The 19864-nt window shown below is 38.0% G+C and overlaps 1 protein-coding gene across 6 annotated transcripts in view; it reads right to left on the reverse strand.

The window, feature by feature from the left end:
* LOC131191618 (SAM and SH3 domain-containing protein 1-like) overlaps positions 1-19864 on the reverse strand; it is a 702583-nt gene that overhangs the window by 98666 nt on the left and 584053 nt on the right. For all 6 annotated transcript variants that reach the window (XM_058169948.1, XM_058169983.1, XM_058169974.1 and 3 more), the window contains exon 2: positions 17468-17596. In XM_058169948.1, the coding sequence (XP_058025931.1) occupies positions 17468-17596 (129 nt within the window). The remainder of the gene's footprint in view (positions 1-17467; positions 17597-19864) is intronic.

Consider the following 19864-nt stretch of genomic DNA (forward strand, 5'->3'; position numbering starts at 1 on the left):
TACCATATTAGACTTGCGTGCAAAATTTAAGTAAACTCATACTTACCAACATTAACATGACAGAAAACTTTGTTAATATTTACATAAACTCTTTTTTCTTTATCTTTAAAGGTTTAAGTTACCTAAACCATCACTGTTAATTATATCTCTAATCAAAGTTCTATAAATATCACTGTACCTAAAATGGTGTACGATCTGTGTTTTATAAAAATACAATAAAACAACATTTTTTCTAAAAATGAGAATATATTAGCTCTGGAAATGTAATTCATGAGAAATTAAAAGATAATTCCATTAAAAAAAACATTTTTAGATTTGGAAAATGGCTAGGAATGATTGGCGTTACAGCTGAAGGAAGAGTCCCATTGTATACGTATGTCTGTGTTTGAAAATATGTGTAAAATTCTTGGACATGACATTTAGCTTTATAATGAATTATTTTCTATAGGTCATTATGCAAGCCCCGATGCACATGCAACATATAGTGCAGATACACCCCACGCTGAAAGGAGCTTCCAACTGGGTGTCCCGAGGCCAATGGCGATGTCACCTGTTAATCCTTTTAACCCGGAAGCACCTTGTGCTTCTGACTTGAATACAAATTTCCAAATCATCAATGAACCTGTGTTCTGGTTGTAGTAGGTCCATTGGAAGAGGAATTATATGAGGGTTCCTTGGTGTTCTCTGAGCTTGGTGGTTTTGTTGGTGGCAGACATTTCATTATTAAACTGGGTAACATCATCAGTGCTCAGAGACCCCAGAGTTCATTCCTGAGCTACAAATATTCTCTTCTATCAGGGTCATTATTTCTCTGATTTTTTTCTCTTTATTTGTCATGAACCGCTTCAGCTGTCCGTTTCTGCTTTCCTTCGCTCCATATCTTCTCCATTCTCCTTCCTTCTTTATTTCCCAACTCTGGTTACTTCCCTTCTTTCTTCCACTTCTTTGGTGGCATTCTATTCCTTTGGCTTGTTATGGGCATTCTTCTCCAACAATGCAGCAGACATACCGCAGTACATAGATAATTCTAATGTTAAAAATCAGTTCTGCATTCCTTTTCACTCTTTTTTTGTGAACAATGACGAACGTATCCTTAAAAAAACTACTTATGGAATTTTGTACAGAAAAGTACTACTTCAACATTTAATGTATTTTTTCCTAAAATTAATAAACAACTTCCTTAATTTGCTAAACCTCCAAAGGTTGAGATTCTATTAGAACATAAAAGGTTATTTGGACATAGATTCCATTAATTTCGTTGAAGATTATCCTACTTTAGAGAAATTTTTTTAGAATAAAGACATAAAAATACAGTGAAGAACATATCTGCTTGGAAGCAAGCCTATTTAATTAAAGTGACCATACTTTTAAGTTAGAGGCCTTAGAACTTTGACATCTATTGGGCAAAAATCAGAAAAATAAATAAATAAAAAGTAAATGCTATGATTCTAGAATTCTGGGCTAGCTTGTTAATGATACAGTCTGTGAAAGGTTGGGCTGAAAATTACTATGTTAGTGGCTGTTAATTGATTATCCCCAGGGCATGGGGAGAGTTGAGAGGAAGACAAATTAAATTATCTTGAAGCCATCTGCTTCTAAGCCAGATGCAAAAGTCACACTGGAATGCTGGAGGAAAAGGAAGAGAAGAACTTCAGAGCCAGCAATGTCACAGAACAAATAAGCCATTTTCTGCACAAGAGTATAAAATGCATCAAATCTGCTTTTAGAAATGGCAATAGCCCAAATAAAAATAAGAGTATTCCAGCTGCTCAGAACATTACATAACTAGTTGCAAAGTGGTTTGGCATCATTATTTCCAATCTCCTGTTCATCTTAAAGAAAGACATGAACAGAAAAAGAAGCTATACATTAAGCCCAAACGCCCTTGTACAGTAGAGTCCAGTATTATCACTACAGACAAAGCGTGTGTGTACCCAAAGTGTTAGCTATCTCAAGAACTGAATGTATGACCTCACTATATCTTGCACATTTTATGCATTACATAAAATAGAGAATCTTATTTTATAGCTATTCTCAAAGCTATTGTGCAGGGCGCCTCTCTAACAACATTGCCGAAGTTCCGGGTTTTTTCCTAAATTCATTCACTTTTAACTTTTGACTTGTATAAATTAAGGATTCATTGGCATCTCAACTATAAAATGAGCTCTAACTACATAATAATACAAAGCATTTGGAAACTGCTTAAAAGGAGACTGCTTTAAGGTAAACCATTTTAAATAAATGTAATAATTTCACATTACTGTGTAATTTAATTCCAATTTATGTCTGCCGTTGTCTACATGGCACTAGATGAAATAGAAATGTTGTAAAATATCTACTGATTTATTCTTTTCTAGTTTGTATTTAGCAAAGGAAGGGGGAGTCATCCTTCACCTTGTATCTCCTGAAACTGGTACGAAAATGTCCTTGGAATCACAATATGAATATCAACGAAAAAGGTCTTGATATCTATAAGTCAGCAGCAGCACATTGAAGACACTGGAACACTGTGAAACATAGATTTGCTATCTGGCTGAGCACATTTTCTTAAGCAAAATTTCTCCTTTTTAGGAGAAAATTTTCACTTTCTCTGCATCTTTCTTGAAATCTTCCCCAGAGCACTGATGAGACCTCAGAAATAGCACAGGACCTCTTATACATACAAAGCCTCTTCTTAGTCAAATGAGCTATTGGCCAAGAAACATGACTGGACATACCACTACTTCTTAAAATCTCAAAGGATATAGTGAGGTGCCTGACTCATAGTTTCGCTCTGCAAAATCCTGATTCACAGATTGGTCCTTCAACAGGTGTATACTGTAAGGGCTGGAGACCAAGTCTCAAGCTAACAAACTTATCATCGGAAAGAGAAAATATGCTTAGTTGAGTGAAGCTGTCACCTAACAAGCACTCAAGAACCTCAGGTATCTGTCAGAAATAAAACTTTAGGGTTAGGTTCTAGTGATCAAACAGAAATCACACTGTGCAGCCTTCTTCAAAATACTTAAAATGCTGGGAGGGAACGGAACATTGATATTCTCCATGTGTAGCACCAAAAACAACAACAACAACAACACAACCCTAAAAAAAAAAAACCTAGATATTGTGAAAAACAATTTACAGAAAAGGGTTCTCTCTTTCTTCCAGATGTGGTAGCTTTCCATGGATAACGGATTCTCATATGAAATCATTTCATTCCACATCTATGTTTTGTAATATAGGGTCAGAAGGAATACTGCATGTAGGTGCTTTTTCTTGCAGAAAGAAGCAAAAGAATTTGCCTCAGAACTGAGTTCTAAATAGAATAGAATAGAATAGATTATATAGAATAAATTATGGGACTCTTAGTCTGAAATGTTACCTTTGGAGTAGATAATTTAGTGTCATAATGCATGTAATTTTCTTTACGTTTTCTTCTTCTTTTTTCTTTTTTTTTGTGCCTTCTAGTCATTGTTGACTCATGGTAACTGCCTGGACTAGTCCCTGCAGTTTTCTTGGCAAAATTCCATGAGTGTTTTGCCATTGCCTACTTCCGAGAGGTGAGAGTGTGTGACTGGCCCAAGGGCACGCAGCTGCCTTCATGTCAAAATGGGACTAGAATTCAGTCTCTTGCTTTCTAGCCCAGTGCCTTAACCAAGTCTAGTGTTGTTTGAATCAACTAAAAAGCAACTTAGTCATGACTTAATTCTTCTCCCATAGATCTCATTGGAAATTAAATTCAACTTACACTGTATTCAAACTTAGTCATGACTTAATTCTTCTCCCATAGATCTCATTGGAAATTAAATTCAACTTACACTGTATTCAAACTATTGAAAATTAAAGCAATATATCTATGCTCTGTTAGAAGCAGTCATATCTGGACATTTCTTTTTGTGCAGTCTTATGAAGTGAAATATTTCTAAAAGGATAATCCTGATATATATTCAACATCTTTCAGTCTAGAAAGAAAGAATAATTATATGATATAGCAACAAACTGAAAAGAAAGCATGAAGGAGTTAAAAAAAAGGGAGAGGATATTTAAAATAATTATATAATATTACGGGGCTTTTTGATTTATGAAGGCTTACTGTTATATGTTATAACACTATTGGCAAGAAAAAACAAAGGCACAGGAATAGAAAGGTGGTACCTGGCTCAATAATAATAAGTGTGAGATGGATCTTAGAGTACTAATGGACAATCACTTAAATATGAACCATTAGTATGCTGCAGCTGCAAAAAAGGCCAACACAATCCTAGGCTGCATTAACAGAAGGATAGAATCAAGATCACGTGAAGTGTTAGTACCTTTTTATAATGTCTTGTGGAATACTGTATCCAGTTTTAGTTGCCACAATATAAAAAAGATATTGGGACTCTAGAAAGAGTTCAGAGAACAGCAACATAGATGATTAGTGGTCTGGAGGATAAAACATACAAAGAATGGTTGCAGGAATTAAGTACATCCAGTTTAATGAAAAGAAAGACAAGGGTGACATGATAGCAGTGTTCCAATATCTAAGAGGCTGCCACAAAGAAGAGGAGGTCAAACTATTCTCCAAAGCACCTGAGGGCAGAACAGGAAGCAATGGATGGAAACTAATCAAGGAGAGAAACAACCTAGAACTAAGGAGAAATTTCCTGACAGTTAGAACAATTAATCAGTGGAAGTGAAATAAAGAAGAGACTGGACAACAATTTGTCTGAAATAATATAGGGTATCCTGCCTAAGCAGCGGGTTGGACTAGATGACCTCCAAGGTCCCTTCTAACTCTGTTATTGTTATTGTTAATATATAACATATAAAGAAGGGTTGCTGGGATTGGGTGTATCTAGTTTAATGAAAAGAAGGACTGGGGTGGCATAATAGCAGTGTTTTGATATCTCAGGGGTTGCCTCAAAGAAGAGAAAGTCAGGCTACTCTCCAAAGCACCTGAGGGCAGGACAAGAAGCAATGGATGGAAACTAATCAAGGAGAGAAGCAATTTATAACTAAGAAGAAATTCCCTGGTAGAACAATTACTCAGTGGAACAACTTGCCTCCAGAAGTTATGAATGTTGCCACACTGGAAGCTTTTAAAAAGAGATTGGACAACCATTTGCCTGAAATGGTATAGGATTTCCTGCCTAAGCAAGGGATTGGACTAGAAGACCTTCAAGATCCCTTCCAACTCTGTTATTCTATAATTCTAATCTATTCTATTCTGTTCTGTTCTGTTCTATTCTATTCTATTTTCTGTATATTACTAGATACCATTCATATAAAAATATCACTGCAACATTTACTATGAGAGATCCAAACTCAGTGCAGGATTATCTGTAGGTAAAGCAAGAGGCTGTCAAAGTTTCACTTGCTGCCAGCAAAACACCACCACGTAGCAACAGATAAGCTTCAAAATGGTTCCATTAATCTGGCAAGGTAAGAGGAAATGCAGGCTGTATGTCATAAGCTGAGTTATCTTCCGAGCCAGTTGTACTGGCTAGCATTCTTTCATGCTGCCAATAAAGCCAAGAAATCAGATCAGAATTTGACAGCTTTGCCCTCTGAGCCATGGTAAAATAAAATAGGTCAAAACAACAGTCTAAGAAGCAAAATGTGTTTCTAATAGAATTGATGTAAAAAGTAGCACGCATTTCCCTTCTATCGTAAGTTTAAAAAGCAAAGGATCTGTATTCATTATGGATGAATGAAATGGTTTACACATAAAGACAGAAATTTAAAAATAAGAGAAATGAAATACTGATAGAACAAAATGGGATAGTATTTCAAAGCAAAATGCATTGGTTTAATCTAATCCAATGAAAACTGTTTTTTTGGCTTGTGCCTATAAATAAATTGTAATTAAATAAAATACCGAATTTTCTTCAGTGCAGAATGAAAATAAAGTAGTTCCTAATAGCTATTTTGTTGGTTATTATATTACAGTATAGTACTAAGAGATACATTACATAACTGCTACTATCCCATAGCCTTTTTTCTTATATCCACACTGGAAATATTACCAGCATATATCATGTGACAGTTCTGGCAGGAAAATTTATTGTTTCTTTCTCTGTCAGATGATGAGCTATGTGGAAATCACAGATGTCTATAGGTGGACAGCAAAGGGCTGGGAGACAAGTGACCGATATGCCATGATATCATGATGCAAAACCTAAGAAGTATAAACTTGTGTCACCAGCCAGGATCCATGGATGCAAAGCCAGAATTTGCATCATGATGTCATGGCATGTGTGCTGTTTACTCTGATGCAATTTCGGTTTGGTGCAGATGCCAATGACAGACAAGTGGAGGAGATGTGTTCAAGCAAACAAATTCTTCCATAGATCTTCCAGTGATCTTAGTGCCTTTTCTCCTATCTCCTCATTCATATCTACATTCAACAGAGAGGCTGAAGAATGGAATCAAGTACATTAGACTAAACCAGTGTTTTTCAACCTCAGCATTTATTTTTTTACCAAAATTCCATAGCCAACGTACTGGAAACTGAAATCCACACATCTTAAAGTTGCCAAGTTTGAAAAACAAGGGTCTAAACCCATGATGGTGAACCTATGGCATGCATGCCAGAGGTGGCATGCAGAGCCTCTCTGTGGGCACGCGCGCCATTGCCAGCTGCTCTTCACGGATGCCAGAATCCCAGAAAACGCCCAGAAAACACCCAAAAAAGTGCCAAAAACGACCTGAAAACAGCCCAAAAGACACCCCAAAAAAGAGGCATGCGCGCACCAGCCAGCTGGTCTTCAGGTTTCTAGTGCTCTGGTGAATGTGAAGAGCAGGTGGCTGGTGTGCATGCATGTGTCAAAAACCCAAAGACCAGTTGGCCAGCGTGTGCATACGCACTAGCCAGCTGGTCTTTCGGTTTCCGGCACTCCAGTGTGCTCACATGCACGCACATTCCAGTTTGGGCACTCGGTGCCGAAAAGATTCACCATCACTGGTCTAAACCATGACATTACTTACACATTTGGGCAGAGAACGCGTTCTTTGAATCATATACATTATGATGACTAAGATTAGTCAAAGCCTTCCAAAGAGATATGACAACCTTCTACAGACATTTGCAATAAGAAAGCTAGATTCTCAGTTTCCCATTAGATGAATATATCGAAAGGGGTTCCATCATAGAAACTGGAGATGCGTTCTTTACCCCCTATTGTTCAGTGAGTATGTTAAGACAGGCCTTCTCTGATCCTCTGTCTTCATGTAGAGGGATGTTGTTCCCTGCTCACTAGATATGGCAGGAATTCACATCTGTTCTTACCCTGCAGTGTTTTGCAAACAGATGTACCCTTTCCAGGCTCAGATAATCCCAAGGCAAGGAGCTTCACACCTTGCAAGAACACAATGAAGACCCCTCTTTTTCAACAATGAAAACATCAACATCTTTTGCAAGGTCTGGAAGCTGCTCCTGGCATGCAAATGCACTCTTGGTCTCAGAGGAAGTGCTGCCTTTGTGCTTAGTGTAGTGCAAACTTTGTGTGGCATGCTATGCAAAAACTTAACTTTGATAATGTGTAGATTTATGCTTCATCTTTAAAAAAAGAATTTCCCAGCTCAAGTCAGTCTGAAGTAAAAATGCCTGTACCATGCATCTAGATGCTTTATTCTATATTTTTTTAATTTAGGAGGGCATAACAAAGACAATTCTATGCAGCAATCTATTTACTTTGGTTGAGAGGTAGAACTGTGAGTTACACTTTTCTAGAATACGTATCATTACAACATGTATGGGACAAACCAGATAAAGGATTTCTATTGCTTTGGCTGTATTTTAAAAGAATGGGAAATATAACTCAGAAGTATCTCTGTAATTATATGCAGCTACAACTGAAAATATGTCCTGCCCATGTTAAGTAGTGCTGTAGATGGCATTTTGACTCTGACTTCTAGAATAAGAAATATTAATTATACATTTGATTCATTTCCTCTCTCCATTAAAGAACATCTCAAAAAAGGAAGACCAGAGGAGAGGGGGTGACTTGAATTTTAAATACAATTCATCTGGAAGAAGACATTTATTGCAATGTATGTTAAGTAAGCTAACTAATAAACGGACTGCAGAACTCCAAAGATTTAAGATACAGAAACGCTGAAGTGTCATTTAGTAACATCCATGTAAAACTACGCTGGAAAAGAAGCCCAAACCTTTGATCTCTAGAAGACAATCTGAGGCTCAGTACATTGAAAGAGCAATCTTATCTATTCAGAAATGAGGCCTATTGAATTGATGGAGCAGCAGACATAAAAGAGCAGTTCTGCAGATATCAGTCATTGATATACAAGGTTAAACATATTTTTAAAAGAATGTTATCATACATTTAGAACAATGCTGGTATGACTCTACTTTGAAAAGGAACAGCCTCACAAATTTAAACCAATGCTGTTATATCACATCTTAAGCATTTGTGGCCAGGAATAATATTAAAATTGGAATTTATGTAGACTGTTTAGAAATTTAGAAGTGAGATATATCTGAATATTGCAATTTCCTGCAAAATATAACACTGCATTAAGCAAATATGAGCTGTAAGAGTAGATAAAGATCACATAAACAAAGCTATGACTAAGCTAAGCCATTTTTGCATAGAAAGATTTTAATTCTTATCACAACAACTTCAGTTATCAACTGAAGATAGACTAGGGAGATAGACTAGACAGCATTTCAGGACAATCTGAAACTAAATGAATGAATGGTTTCAAATGTAAACACTTCTGAGGGATCCTTGGTGCTCTCTGACTCTGGTTGTTTTCTTGCAGACATTTCATTACCCAAACTAGGTAACACCATCAGTTTGGGCAATGAAACAACTGCAAGAAAATAACCAATCTCAGAAAGAACCAAGGACCACTCATTTCAATCTTGAGCTACAAATATTCTGCTTTATTGGTAAACGTTTCTGGATGTCAACTAAATTGGAGAAGCTGAAAATGCTTCTCAAGACCAGGGCCAATCCAGAGGGGCACACCCAGGGGTGAAATCTACTTATCTTCCTTACCAGTTCGGAAGTGCATGCGTGCGTTGTCACATGTGTGCATGCACCCTCTGCACATACGCAAAACCTTTCTGCGCATGCGCAGAAGGTAACAAAACACATTACTTCCTGGTTAAAACTCGCACTGCGATTGCTACCGGTTCTCCGAACCACCAGCCAAGATCGCTACCGGATCTTGGGCACACCCCAGCTGTAAATTCTGACAATCTCCACAGGCCCTTGATCTTGCTCTTTCAGCTGTGTGACTAGTCATAAGATTAAGAAAACTTTACTCATATGACCAACATATAGTCTAGAAAGAGATGGAAATGAACCCCCTGAACTAAAAATGAGTTGAGTGAAACTTGGTTTGAGAAAGTATCTGTAGGACTGCAGCGGTAATGAATTCAAAATGTGGATACTGTATTTTTATTCATTCATTCATTTTTATATTGTATTTAGAGACTGCTCATCTCCCTCATAGAGCCACTAGGGAGTGTATAAAATAGACATAAAAAAATGAAAGATATACAGAAATATTATAATAAAAAGTTAAAACAAGAATAAAATAATTAAAATTCAGAATTAAAAAGGCAGGGGAGGCACTACAGTATTCATTTATATCTATATTAAGAGAGAGAAAATGATCTTGCTTGACTATCAATGGCCTGTGAGATTTATAGACTAGAAATCTCTGGACATCTTATGAACATATAGCAATGATATTCTCTAAAGCATGCAAATTGTTCTTCCTTCATTTACATTTCTGTTCCAATTTACTTAAAGCTACATTATTTTCTTGGAGATTGCACACATTTAAAGTCTTTATAATTTAAGGACAAACCACAAGAGCTCTATCCTCGCCGATAACATAGAATCATGCCATATCTCTGACACTATCTTCCAGTGCCAATTCTTATGGTCTGCCTTAAATGATTAATTGCTAGTGAAGTAGTGAGCAAATTGTAGGTATGGGGCTACAGGTAACAGATCTCTTACATTGTTGCATTGTATCAATTCTGCAACCTGCACTATTTGGGTTCCTTATTATGTTATCGATTGCTGCAATAAAATATTAAATGGTATTCATTACAAGGTTCAACTACTACAACACACTCTACATGGGGATGCCCTGAAAACTACTTGAAAGCTTCAGCTAGTCCAGAATGCAGCAAAACAGGCACTGAAGGACATACCTCAGCATGTCCATGTAACATATATTCTCTGCAGTGTACCCTGGTTGCCAGTCTGCTCTTGGGGTACTATTCAAGATCAATTCAACAACATAAATAACATCAGGTTATTTGAGGATCTAGCTATTTCCATAGTTTCTCCATGGATGGTATAAGTTTAATAGTTGGGCTGGTCAGTATTCAGAGGACTGCAACTCTAGGTAGCAAACTTTCACTTTGAGAAATGAACCTGCCCATGCACAGGTCCCTATGCAGGTGAGTTACCGAAGGAAAAAGAGGAAGTGGCATAATTTATTTTATCTGCTTCCTCCCTGCACTGACATTCTATTTCAACTCCTGGCCTCTCCCTGCACTCTTGAGGCTGCAAGTATTTTGCCATTGTTTTAAGTACACTGTTCTGAAATGTTTCAGTTCATCAGCCGTTTAAAGAGTAGCCTCAGTGGGTTCAAGGACATTCCATACATATCTCTTCATCATCCAATGGGGAGAATGGGAAGGCGAAAAGGTGCTCCAGGTATGGAGGAAAAACATGAACCATCGTGGTTAACCCTTCAAACTGTTACCCATTACTCATCCCTCATATGCCTCTTGCTTTGACAGAGATAGTATTGAATTGCTGCTAACATTACTTGATGTTTAGCAACATTAGAAAGTGGCAAAAAAATAAAGCAGAATTCTCCATGATGCCAAACTTGCTTTCTTGATTTATTTGTTTTATATGGCTGCCCATCTCACGCTCTGGCAGCAAGTACCGTATTTTTCGGAGTATAAGATGCACCGGAGTATAAGACACACCTTAGTTTTTGAGGAGGAAAATAAGAAAAAAGCTGATTGGCAGGTGGATTGGTCTCTGGGAACAACTATCAGTTGTTCCCACAGGTGAATTTTAGCAACAGGTTCCTTGGTTGTGAGCTCTGTGTCTTGCTTTTTTTTTTTCTGCCTCTGAAACTTCTGAAACAGCTTCAGAAAAAAAGCCTCTGAAGCTCTGTTTGAGGGCTTCTTTTCTGAAGCTCTGTTTGGGGGCTTTTTACCTGAAGCTTCGTTTCTGATGCTTTTTTCAGCCTCTGAAACCTCTGTTTGAGAAGCTGGGTGGGGTTACATTTGGAGCGCACCCAGATTTTCACCCTCTTTTTTGGGGGGGGGAAAGGTGCGCCTTATATTCCGAAAAATACAGTAAGGATTTAAAAAGCACAAAATCGTAACACGTAACATACAACCCTCAATGCCCAAGGATAAAACAATTATCTTAAGACCCTTGCTAACAACGTATAGCATATCCATCTGATCAGTGGTGGGATTCAAGTAATTTAACAACTGGTTCTCTGCCCTAATGATTTCTTCCAACAACCAGTTTCCCAAACTGCTCAGAAAGTTAACAACCGGTTCTCCCAAAGTGGTGCGAACTGGCTGAATCCCACCACTGCATCTGATGTATCACTTATATCTTTTATGTAGACTGAGAGATTATGCATCGAAGACAAATTCCTTGTGTGTCCAATCACAGTTGGCCAATAAAAACTTCTATTCTAAAAAAAAAAATCTATTGTACTAAACTTAAAAGGATACTATATGTTTGAAATTTGACACTGATCAACTAGCTTGATTAGTGTTAGTTAAGCTCCTTGTGCAAGTAAGTTTTGATATGGATGAGTACCTTGGCTCTGTATGACTGGAACCTAGGGATTTACAAATAGAGCACTTATAAAATAACTTTTGGTACTCATTAAGCTGCAAGTCAGATGAGAAACTGCTTTTACAGAAGTGCTAAAAAATGGGTGGATCTGCTACAGCAGGCTTGCTTAATAAACATTGGCATTTGGGCAGAGTTGTACCACCTTCTTTGCCCAAACAAATCAAACACAGAGACTGCTGTCTGACGGTAGAAAGATATTTATGCAACACTGTTGTTTTTCAAATATAGCTCTTGGGGCCATTCAGTTCAATGATCACACCCAACACATGAGTCTCTAAAGCAAAGAAAATCTGAGATGTCATGATAAGATCATGTCCAAAAGAAGTCTAACAGTGATACTTCTGCAGTCTTCAGAAGAGAAGTGGGGAAAAATGGAAGTTGCCTTATGTTTAGACAATGCATGTGGGGAAGGAAGCAGAGTTAGTACCAAATAACTTTCTTTAGGGTATTATGCAACGAGATGCTGCATGGGTGTAGAACCCACAGATATAAATCCCAGAGACCAGACTGAAGAATTATACCAGCTACCATGTCTCTTGTGCAATGATCGTCTAATAGTCCAGGTAAGAAATGGGTTTCATTAAATGGATATAATTGGTCGCATGCAACTGTACTAAACCATGGGTGTCAAACTCGCAGCATCACATTGCCGTCACGTGACATATCACAGCGTTTTTCCCCTTCACTGAGCTGGGGTGGGGGGTGGCTTTTGAGTGAGGCATCTGTGGGCCGTCAGTTGGACACTTCTGTACTAAATCCATACATACAGAATAAGGGAGAAGACTGGGATCAGAGGCATTGCTCCAGGAGAGATGGAATGATGAAGAAAAGTTTATTCACTGGGGCTAAAGTTTCACCCACCTCACGCTGCAAGACTAGGTAGAGCAAACACAGATAACCAAGTTCAGGAACAATGATAAAAATAAGAGTGAGGATGTTAATTTTGAGTTATGCACATTTTGCTCTGAGCCCAGTAGGGATGATAGCCTGGTTGAATGACCGCTTGAAATACTTGACACATAATATACTGTGGGTGTACCAGCAACTGCTATCTTTTTCTTCTAATCACTCTTTCCCCATGCAAAGACATTCTGGCTTGTCTTTGTTAAGGTCCAAATATCTAATTGCTTTCTACCTTCGATGTCCACTAATTCAACTCACAAGGCTTTTCCCACCTGCTCAGCTGAACAATAGTGTGAGGCAAATTAAACCCATCTGGTTAAATTGAAGGGAGTTCTCTATCCATAAAGCAGGCTACATTAACACCGACGAAATTGCAAGGACATGCCTTACATGCCTGGGAGGCAAATAACATCATCAGTAAGAGGTATTACCTAAAGTGGCCATCGCATGGCAGCTTGGGAAAATAAGACAGAACTGCTGTATCTTCCATTTGGATACAGACAGAGGTCTTTCATCTCTGAATTAGATCAATTTATCCCAAACTAGGAGTCTTCAAAAGTTTGGACTACAACTCTCAAAACTGACCACCCTGACTAAAAAGTCTGCCAGTTCTGCCTGGTCACCCAAGTTGGGGCTTGCTGCACTAAAATCAAGAAACCTTTAAGCTTAAGCTTTGGGGTAGGGGAGTTGCCCTAAAGTGAGGTTTACAGTGATTTTGTAATAGTGACGGAGTTTCCCTGCATGCTATAACTAGTTATTTAGACAACATTACAGCCTGCCAGTGAGTAGGCTTTTAATTGCATTCTTTTAATGGAAAGAGTCAACCTTTTGTTTATTTGTTGAACTCAATGAATGAGGCCTTTGGTATAAATTATGGCTCTACCAAGAGGATTTGGGACTTTCACCACCTCTGGAGAAAGTAAATGAATTATCTTCATGGAGGAAAAAGCCCTTTAAGCAGGGGTGAAATCCAGCAGCAGTGTTCTGACAGATTCTGGAGAACCGGTAGCGGAAATTTTGAGTAGTTCGGAGAACCGGCAAATACCACCTCTGGCTGGCCCCAGAGTGGGGTGGGAATGGAGATTTTGCAGTTATCTTTCCCCTGCCACGTCCACCAAGCTATGCCCACAGAACCAGTAGTAAAAAAATTGGATTTCACCACTGCCTTTAAGTAATTCAGGGCTATTTTTAAAAGAGATTATTAGTTTAGTGTGAAAATATATAAAGTTCTTGTTTTAATAATGGGTTCTGGCTTAGTCCCTCGCATTCTTTTTATTTTTTTATCACTAGAAATTTGAGCCATATGGTGCTATAGATTTCATGTGTAAATTAGTTTTGCATCTCCCTAAAAAAACAGGCACTATTTCCCAGTAGTGTGGGAGATGACAAAGAATGCTATTTGCCCTGGAAGTAAAAAGAAAGAGAAAAATGGCTAAGGCCAGCCAGACTTGCTCAGATCTTGCATCTTATATGGTGTCCATTTCTAAAAGTGAATCTATATAAGCAAGCCAGCAAGAAATAAGGCAATGATTCAAGCAACAATTAAAGGCCTGTCACACGGATGGTGTTTTACAACAAGGCTGCACTCTCTTTCAGAGCAAAAAAATAAATAAGATGCTCAATTCAGGAGAGTCAAGTTAGACTGTGCGCTTTATCTGAGAGAGCAATTGAAAACACACACACATGCAGTCTTGATCTACTATTGTTCTGATTAGTGATGCTTCTTTGCTCTACTCTCTTACAATCACCATTGAACTAAAGTGTACCACTCAACTTGAGTTTTAACTTAATATGGATTAGAAATTAAGCTTCAAATTTTATTTATTTTTCTGCCACACCTGGACTAGAGAATGGACTTATCCCAAAAATCCTTTTTCTACATCAGAGGTTGAACATTCTTTAGTGGTCATTCTGGAGGCTAGGATAGAAAAGATCCTGATGCTGATTGCCCTGAGAGGGAAAAATACTCTTCCTCATGTTTGAGAATGACAAGTCAGAAAGAACACTCAAAGATACAACTTTTGAAAAGGTGGGAGGGCAGCAGAGATATGTTTATAGGTTGCAAATATTGACATGGTTCCCAATCATTTTTTCTGATAATACCTTAGTGGGCTGGATGTCCTATCTCAGGGGTATCAAACCCAATTGCATTGTGGTCCATATCGTGACGTATCGGGATGTTTTTTGCCTTTGCGGAGCTGTGGTGGGCTTGGCTTGCATGGGCCGTATCTGGCCCGTGAGCTGCCATTTTGAGAGGCCTGTTCTATCTTCACTGTAGAAAAGGAGCCTTCATTTAATTTTAATCTTCTGAGCCAGACCCTTTTTAAGTGGGACATATTCAGAGCTATCCCTGAGGTAGCATTCTTGCCAAGAGAGACCTAGACATTAATTAATTAATTAATTAATTAATTAATTAATTAATTAATTAATTTAATTTCATCAAGCATGTATTTTATGATAGATACAAGTGTAAACATAATTATAAATACATGTAAAGGATAGGAATAAAAGAAAACATTAGGACAGGGATGGTAGGCACACTGGTGCACTTATGCACGCCCCTACAGTAGACAGTCTAAGGTTAAAGTTTTGGGGATTTGGGGAAGAAATTTATATTTATTAAATCTTTAATAAATCTTTATTGAGAACTTTTCTCCAGCCAAAAGATGCTAACTTACATCTTTAACTGAAATATAAGGATATGGAGGACTATATGGCAACTTTACAGGAAGACATTAATGTTGGGGGGAGGGCAGCTGAAGTAGCAGCATTTCTAGTGAACTGACCTCCAATCCCTGTAGATCAATTAGTTTCAAGTTTCAAAGGATAGCTTGATGCAAGTCTTGATCTGCCTGGATATCAGTGTGAGCTGCCAAAAGAAACTAGGAGACTGTCCAAGGTTGTGAATTCCTTTGTTTAATTCCAGTAGTTTATTGTTCATATTATATCAAACCTTTTCTAATACAAGATTTGGGCCTCGGGCAGAATGGAGGGAGGGTCACTTCCTAGTCCTGATGAAAGTCTGAATTCACCTTAACGATGAAGGTTGTGAGTAACTGCAGAACGATGATATGTGGTTCGATGATGCAGAACTGCTTTTGGTCCAAGAATATGTCTATTTATGATAATATATTGGCTACCATTCTATCTCAGATGCTCTAGTCTAAGGTATGTACAAGTGATTGAATGGAGCCAGTTGATGACAAAGGACAAGCTGGAGGTTCCATGATGAATGCTGGCAGATGTTTAATAGAGTTAATAGAGAGGCCTTTCACATATCATTTAGTGTGAACATGTAAGATTATTCCACAGCACTAGGACTAAGGAATGGTCCAAAAGCTGTATGCAGAGGATGCTTTACTGTAGAAAAACCAGGGCTTGAGAAATGGAAATTGACATTGGGAATCTTCTCTTCTTTTAGCCCTTCTGAACAAAGCTAGCCAACATTAGGTTGTAAATACAGGTAACAGTAGCTCTTTTGGATGCTGGATTTTACTCAACAGTTTTACTATCATATTCCAGGGTAATGAGGTGATCCCTTGCATATATTATGACCAGCTGAGATCCAAATCACTGAAGACATTTGTTGCTTCTGCTCCCTGGAAAAGGGATGAAAAGCATATGATGAATTGTTGCACCCTGTGACTGGAGAGAGTTGCTACGAGCTCTGTGGCTGGCATCTTGAAGATCAACATAATTTGTTCAAACATTGGGAGTTGAGGATCAATCACTTGGATCTAAGAAAGCCACTCCAATGACATACTGTGGATCTGCTGGATGCATCCTGCTACTGTTGTAGTCTGCCAGCAGCCTGCGGACCTGGCAACAGAGTCAGACAGTGAGGAGGCTGGGGAGGACGATGGGCCAGTCCTGGAGTCAGGGGAAGGCCTGGACGAGGGCTCTGCATCGGAGGCAGAGAAGTGGCCAGGGCCATCTGGGAGTGATGCGTGGACTCCGGAGCCTTCAGAGGCGGACAGCAGAGGCAGAGGAACAGAAGGAGCCTGTTCCTAGTGCACACATGCGAAGAGCTGCCAGAAGGCAACAGCAGCTGAAGAAAAAAGGACAACTCGGGAGTAAGGCCAGAAGATGTTTGGCCACTCCCATAAGGCTTAAAAGAGCAGCAACGAGTCGTTGGGTTCTTTGTAGAAAAGCAATGTTGATTTTCATGCTTCTTGTCAGCGTCTCTTGAACTTTGTGGGGTTTTTGCCAAGAAAAGCCGTTGGCAGGTTGCCAAAAGACATCAAAGGTTGGTGATGAGACCGATGGACTGGTTATTAAGAATTTTGTTTTGGACTAAGTTGAGAATGAATTAATTCTCAGCTGTTTTAATAAAATAAGTTTGTTGAGGACTGAATTGTGTTTAGTAATCACTACTTGGGCCTTGGTCACAACAGCTACATAAGCAAGTACTCATTCTCTGGCAAAGACTGGAAGCTTTTATGGCTAGATCTCTAACCGAATGTGTTCTATGTCTATGGATGATTGAGGATGACCTCTCTATCCCAGGGAGATTACCAGACACAGGGGAGACCTCTGCAACCAATGACTAGAACTCAAGAATTTCTGGCTTTGTCTTAGCCATGACTGGCTGGGCAACTTTGAGCCAGTCATTCTCTTTCAGCCCAATCCCACCTCACAAGGTTGCTGTTGTGGGCACATTCCTGAAATCCCAAAATGGTTCTTATTTTGCAAATGAGTAGTCTTCCTCATCATCTTACCATATCAAGGTCTTGAGATACCCTTCGTTTACGCAGTTCTTCCATCCTTTCACATACATCGGTAAAACAGGTATTATAGTAATCTGCATATTGTTGAGCCAGATCATCAATGTTGCCCAGTGAGCCATCCTGCAGAAAAATACAGAAGGAACAATGTTAAGAATTCAATAATTCTTAGCAAATTTATAGACACCAGTGTAGTTACAGAACGGGGACAGCACTTCAATATCTATCTATAGTGCTCAAAAAGCAGTGAGGATATAAGAAATCCCTATTAACTTCAAAATTGTTAAGACATTATTATATAATGAGGTTGTACAATGGTTTAGATTCATTTTTTGAGCATACAGGAGCCAGAAACACAGTGTCTTAAAGCAGCTTGGTCTTCTCTCCCAGAACTGTTCAAGGAGCTCCTTAACACAATCAAGGATGCTCTTGCCAATTTGTACTTTTTTTTCTTGCTCACTTGGATTACATAATTCTAAACATTCCAAATAATGTCCATTTGAAATACCAATTTTGGGGTTAATCTATGTCTACAAAAAGCCCAAAGCTATCACTTCTTATTATAATATATAACAACAGAGTTGGAAGGGACCTTGGAGGCCTTCTAGTCCAACCCCCTGCCCAGGCAGGAAACCCTACACCATCTCAGTCAGATGGTTATCCAACATGTTCTTAAAAATTTCCAGTGCTGGAGCATTCACAACTTCTGCAGGCAAGTCGTTCCACTTATTAATTGTTCTAACTGTCAGGAAATTTCTCCTTGGTTCTAAGTTGCTTCTTTCTTTGATCAGTTTCCACCCATTGCTTCTTATTCTACCCTCAGGTGCTTTGGAGAACAGCCCAACTCCCTCTTCTTTGTGGCAGCCCCTGAGATATTGGAACACTGCTATCATGTCTCCCCTAGTCCTTCTTTTTATTAAACTAGACATACCCAGTTCCTGCAACCGTTCTTCATATGTTTTAGCCTCCAGTCCCCTAATCATCTTTGTTGCTCTTCTCTGCACTCTTTCTAGAGTCTCAACATCTTTTTTACATCGTGGCGACCAAAACTGGATGCAATATTCCAAGTGTGGCCTTACCAAGGCATTATAAAGTGGCACTTTATAATGCCTTGGTAAGGCCACACTTACTGATATACCAAATTTTATTTCTAATTAAACTAACATGATTCAGCCAAGTGAAAAATATAAATTGGAATAAAATGCAATATATTAAATAATGTAGTTTATAAGAGTACATAAGAGTCAGTTTGTAGTTTGACTTAGGCACTGTCAACAGGATTCACAAAATAATATGTTTCTATCATTATTCATATTTTCATATTCTTAATTTGGAAATGATTGCAAACAGACTTTGCCTTGCAATTCCATTAATGTTATTTCACTGGGAAAGACCTGTTCCAGAAAGAATAGGTTATATTTCATCTGATCCAAGTAGGTTATTGTCTAATAAAAGAAACTTTAACATTAAGTTATCAGCTCCTCCACACTTTTTCACAGCATGCTTTTTTCTGGCTTCAGAGAGGAAATAAATCATAAAGAAAAAAAATAACATTTTAAGAGGGGAGAATGGAACATTTATTAAAAATAAACTATCTATAACATTTCAGGACAATACTTGTCCAATATTTTCTTATGAGATTGATTCGTGCACTGGAATACTCCCTTTTTAAATATATATATATATTTATTTCAGAATTTTGGTGAAATAATTACACATGCTCTAAATGATAAATTGGTATGAAATTCCTACAGAATTAGTCTGATGATGTGTAAATATCAGAAACATCCATCATGATTCATGAGAATGAAATGAATAACACAAATTATAATAATCTAATGATTACTATGCTAGATTTATTAGTTATTGCACATCAGTATAATGAATATGCTGCATTATTTTTAACTGATGTTAATAATAACATAGAGCAACTCTTCATTAAATGCTTTGAATTAAATAAATGATATAAGCCTTATGGGGGGAAAAAGTATTCCGCTCAAAATATTGTTTGTTAATATTTTTGTAGTTTTAAGTACATTTACATTACTTTTTTTTTTCACTATGTCAGCATCCAAAGTCAGCTTGGCTTTTGAATCAGAAAATGTTTTATAAAAGTTTTGTCATTCTAGCATGGAATAAATAAGGTTTAAGCAATACATACACCAAAATAATATTGCTATTGTAAGGTAGCTGGTAATTTTTGTGGGAGAAAGAAGTATGGGGCAAAGAAAGTAAAACCAGACGGCAGGCTTTATGAAATAAGAAGGCTTTTTTAAATAGAAGACAGGTCCTTTATGTTGTTAGATTTCCTCCTTCAAGTGTTCACTGAAATAAATTAATCCAAAGATTAACTTTCCTGTTTTGTGAAGATAAGTCTGCCTCCGTTATATG

This window comes from Ahaetulla prasina, chromosome 1 (genome assembly GCF_028640845.1).
Source record: "Ahaetulla prasina isolate Xishuangbanna chromosome 1, ASM2864084v1, whole genome shotgun sequence".
Classification (NCBI taxonomy): Eukaryota; Metazoa; Chordata; class Lepidosauria; order Squamata; family Colubridae; genus Ahaetulla; species Ahaetulla prasina.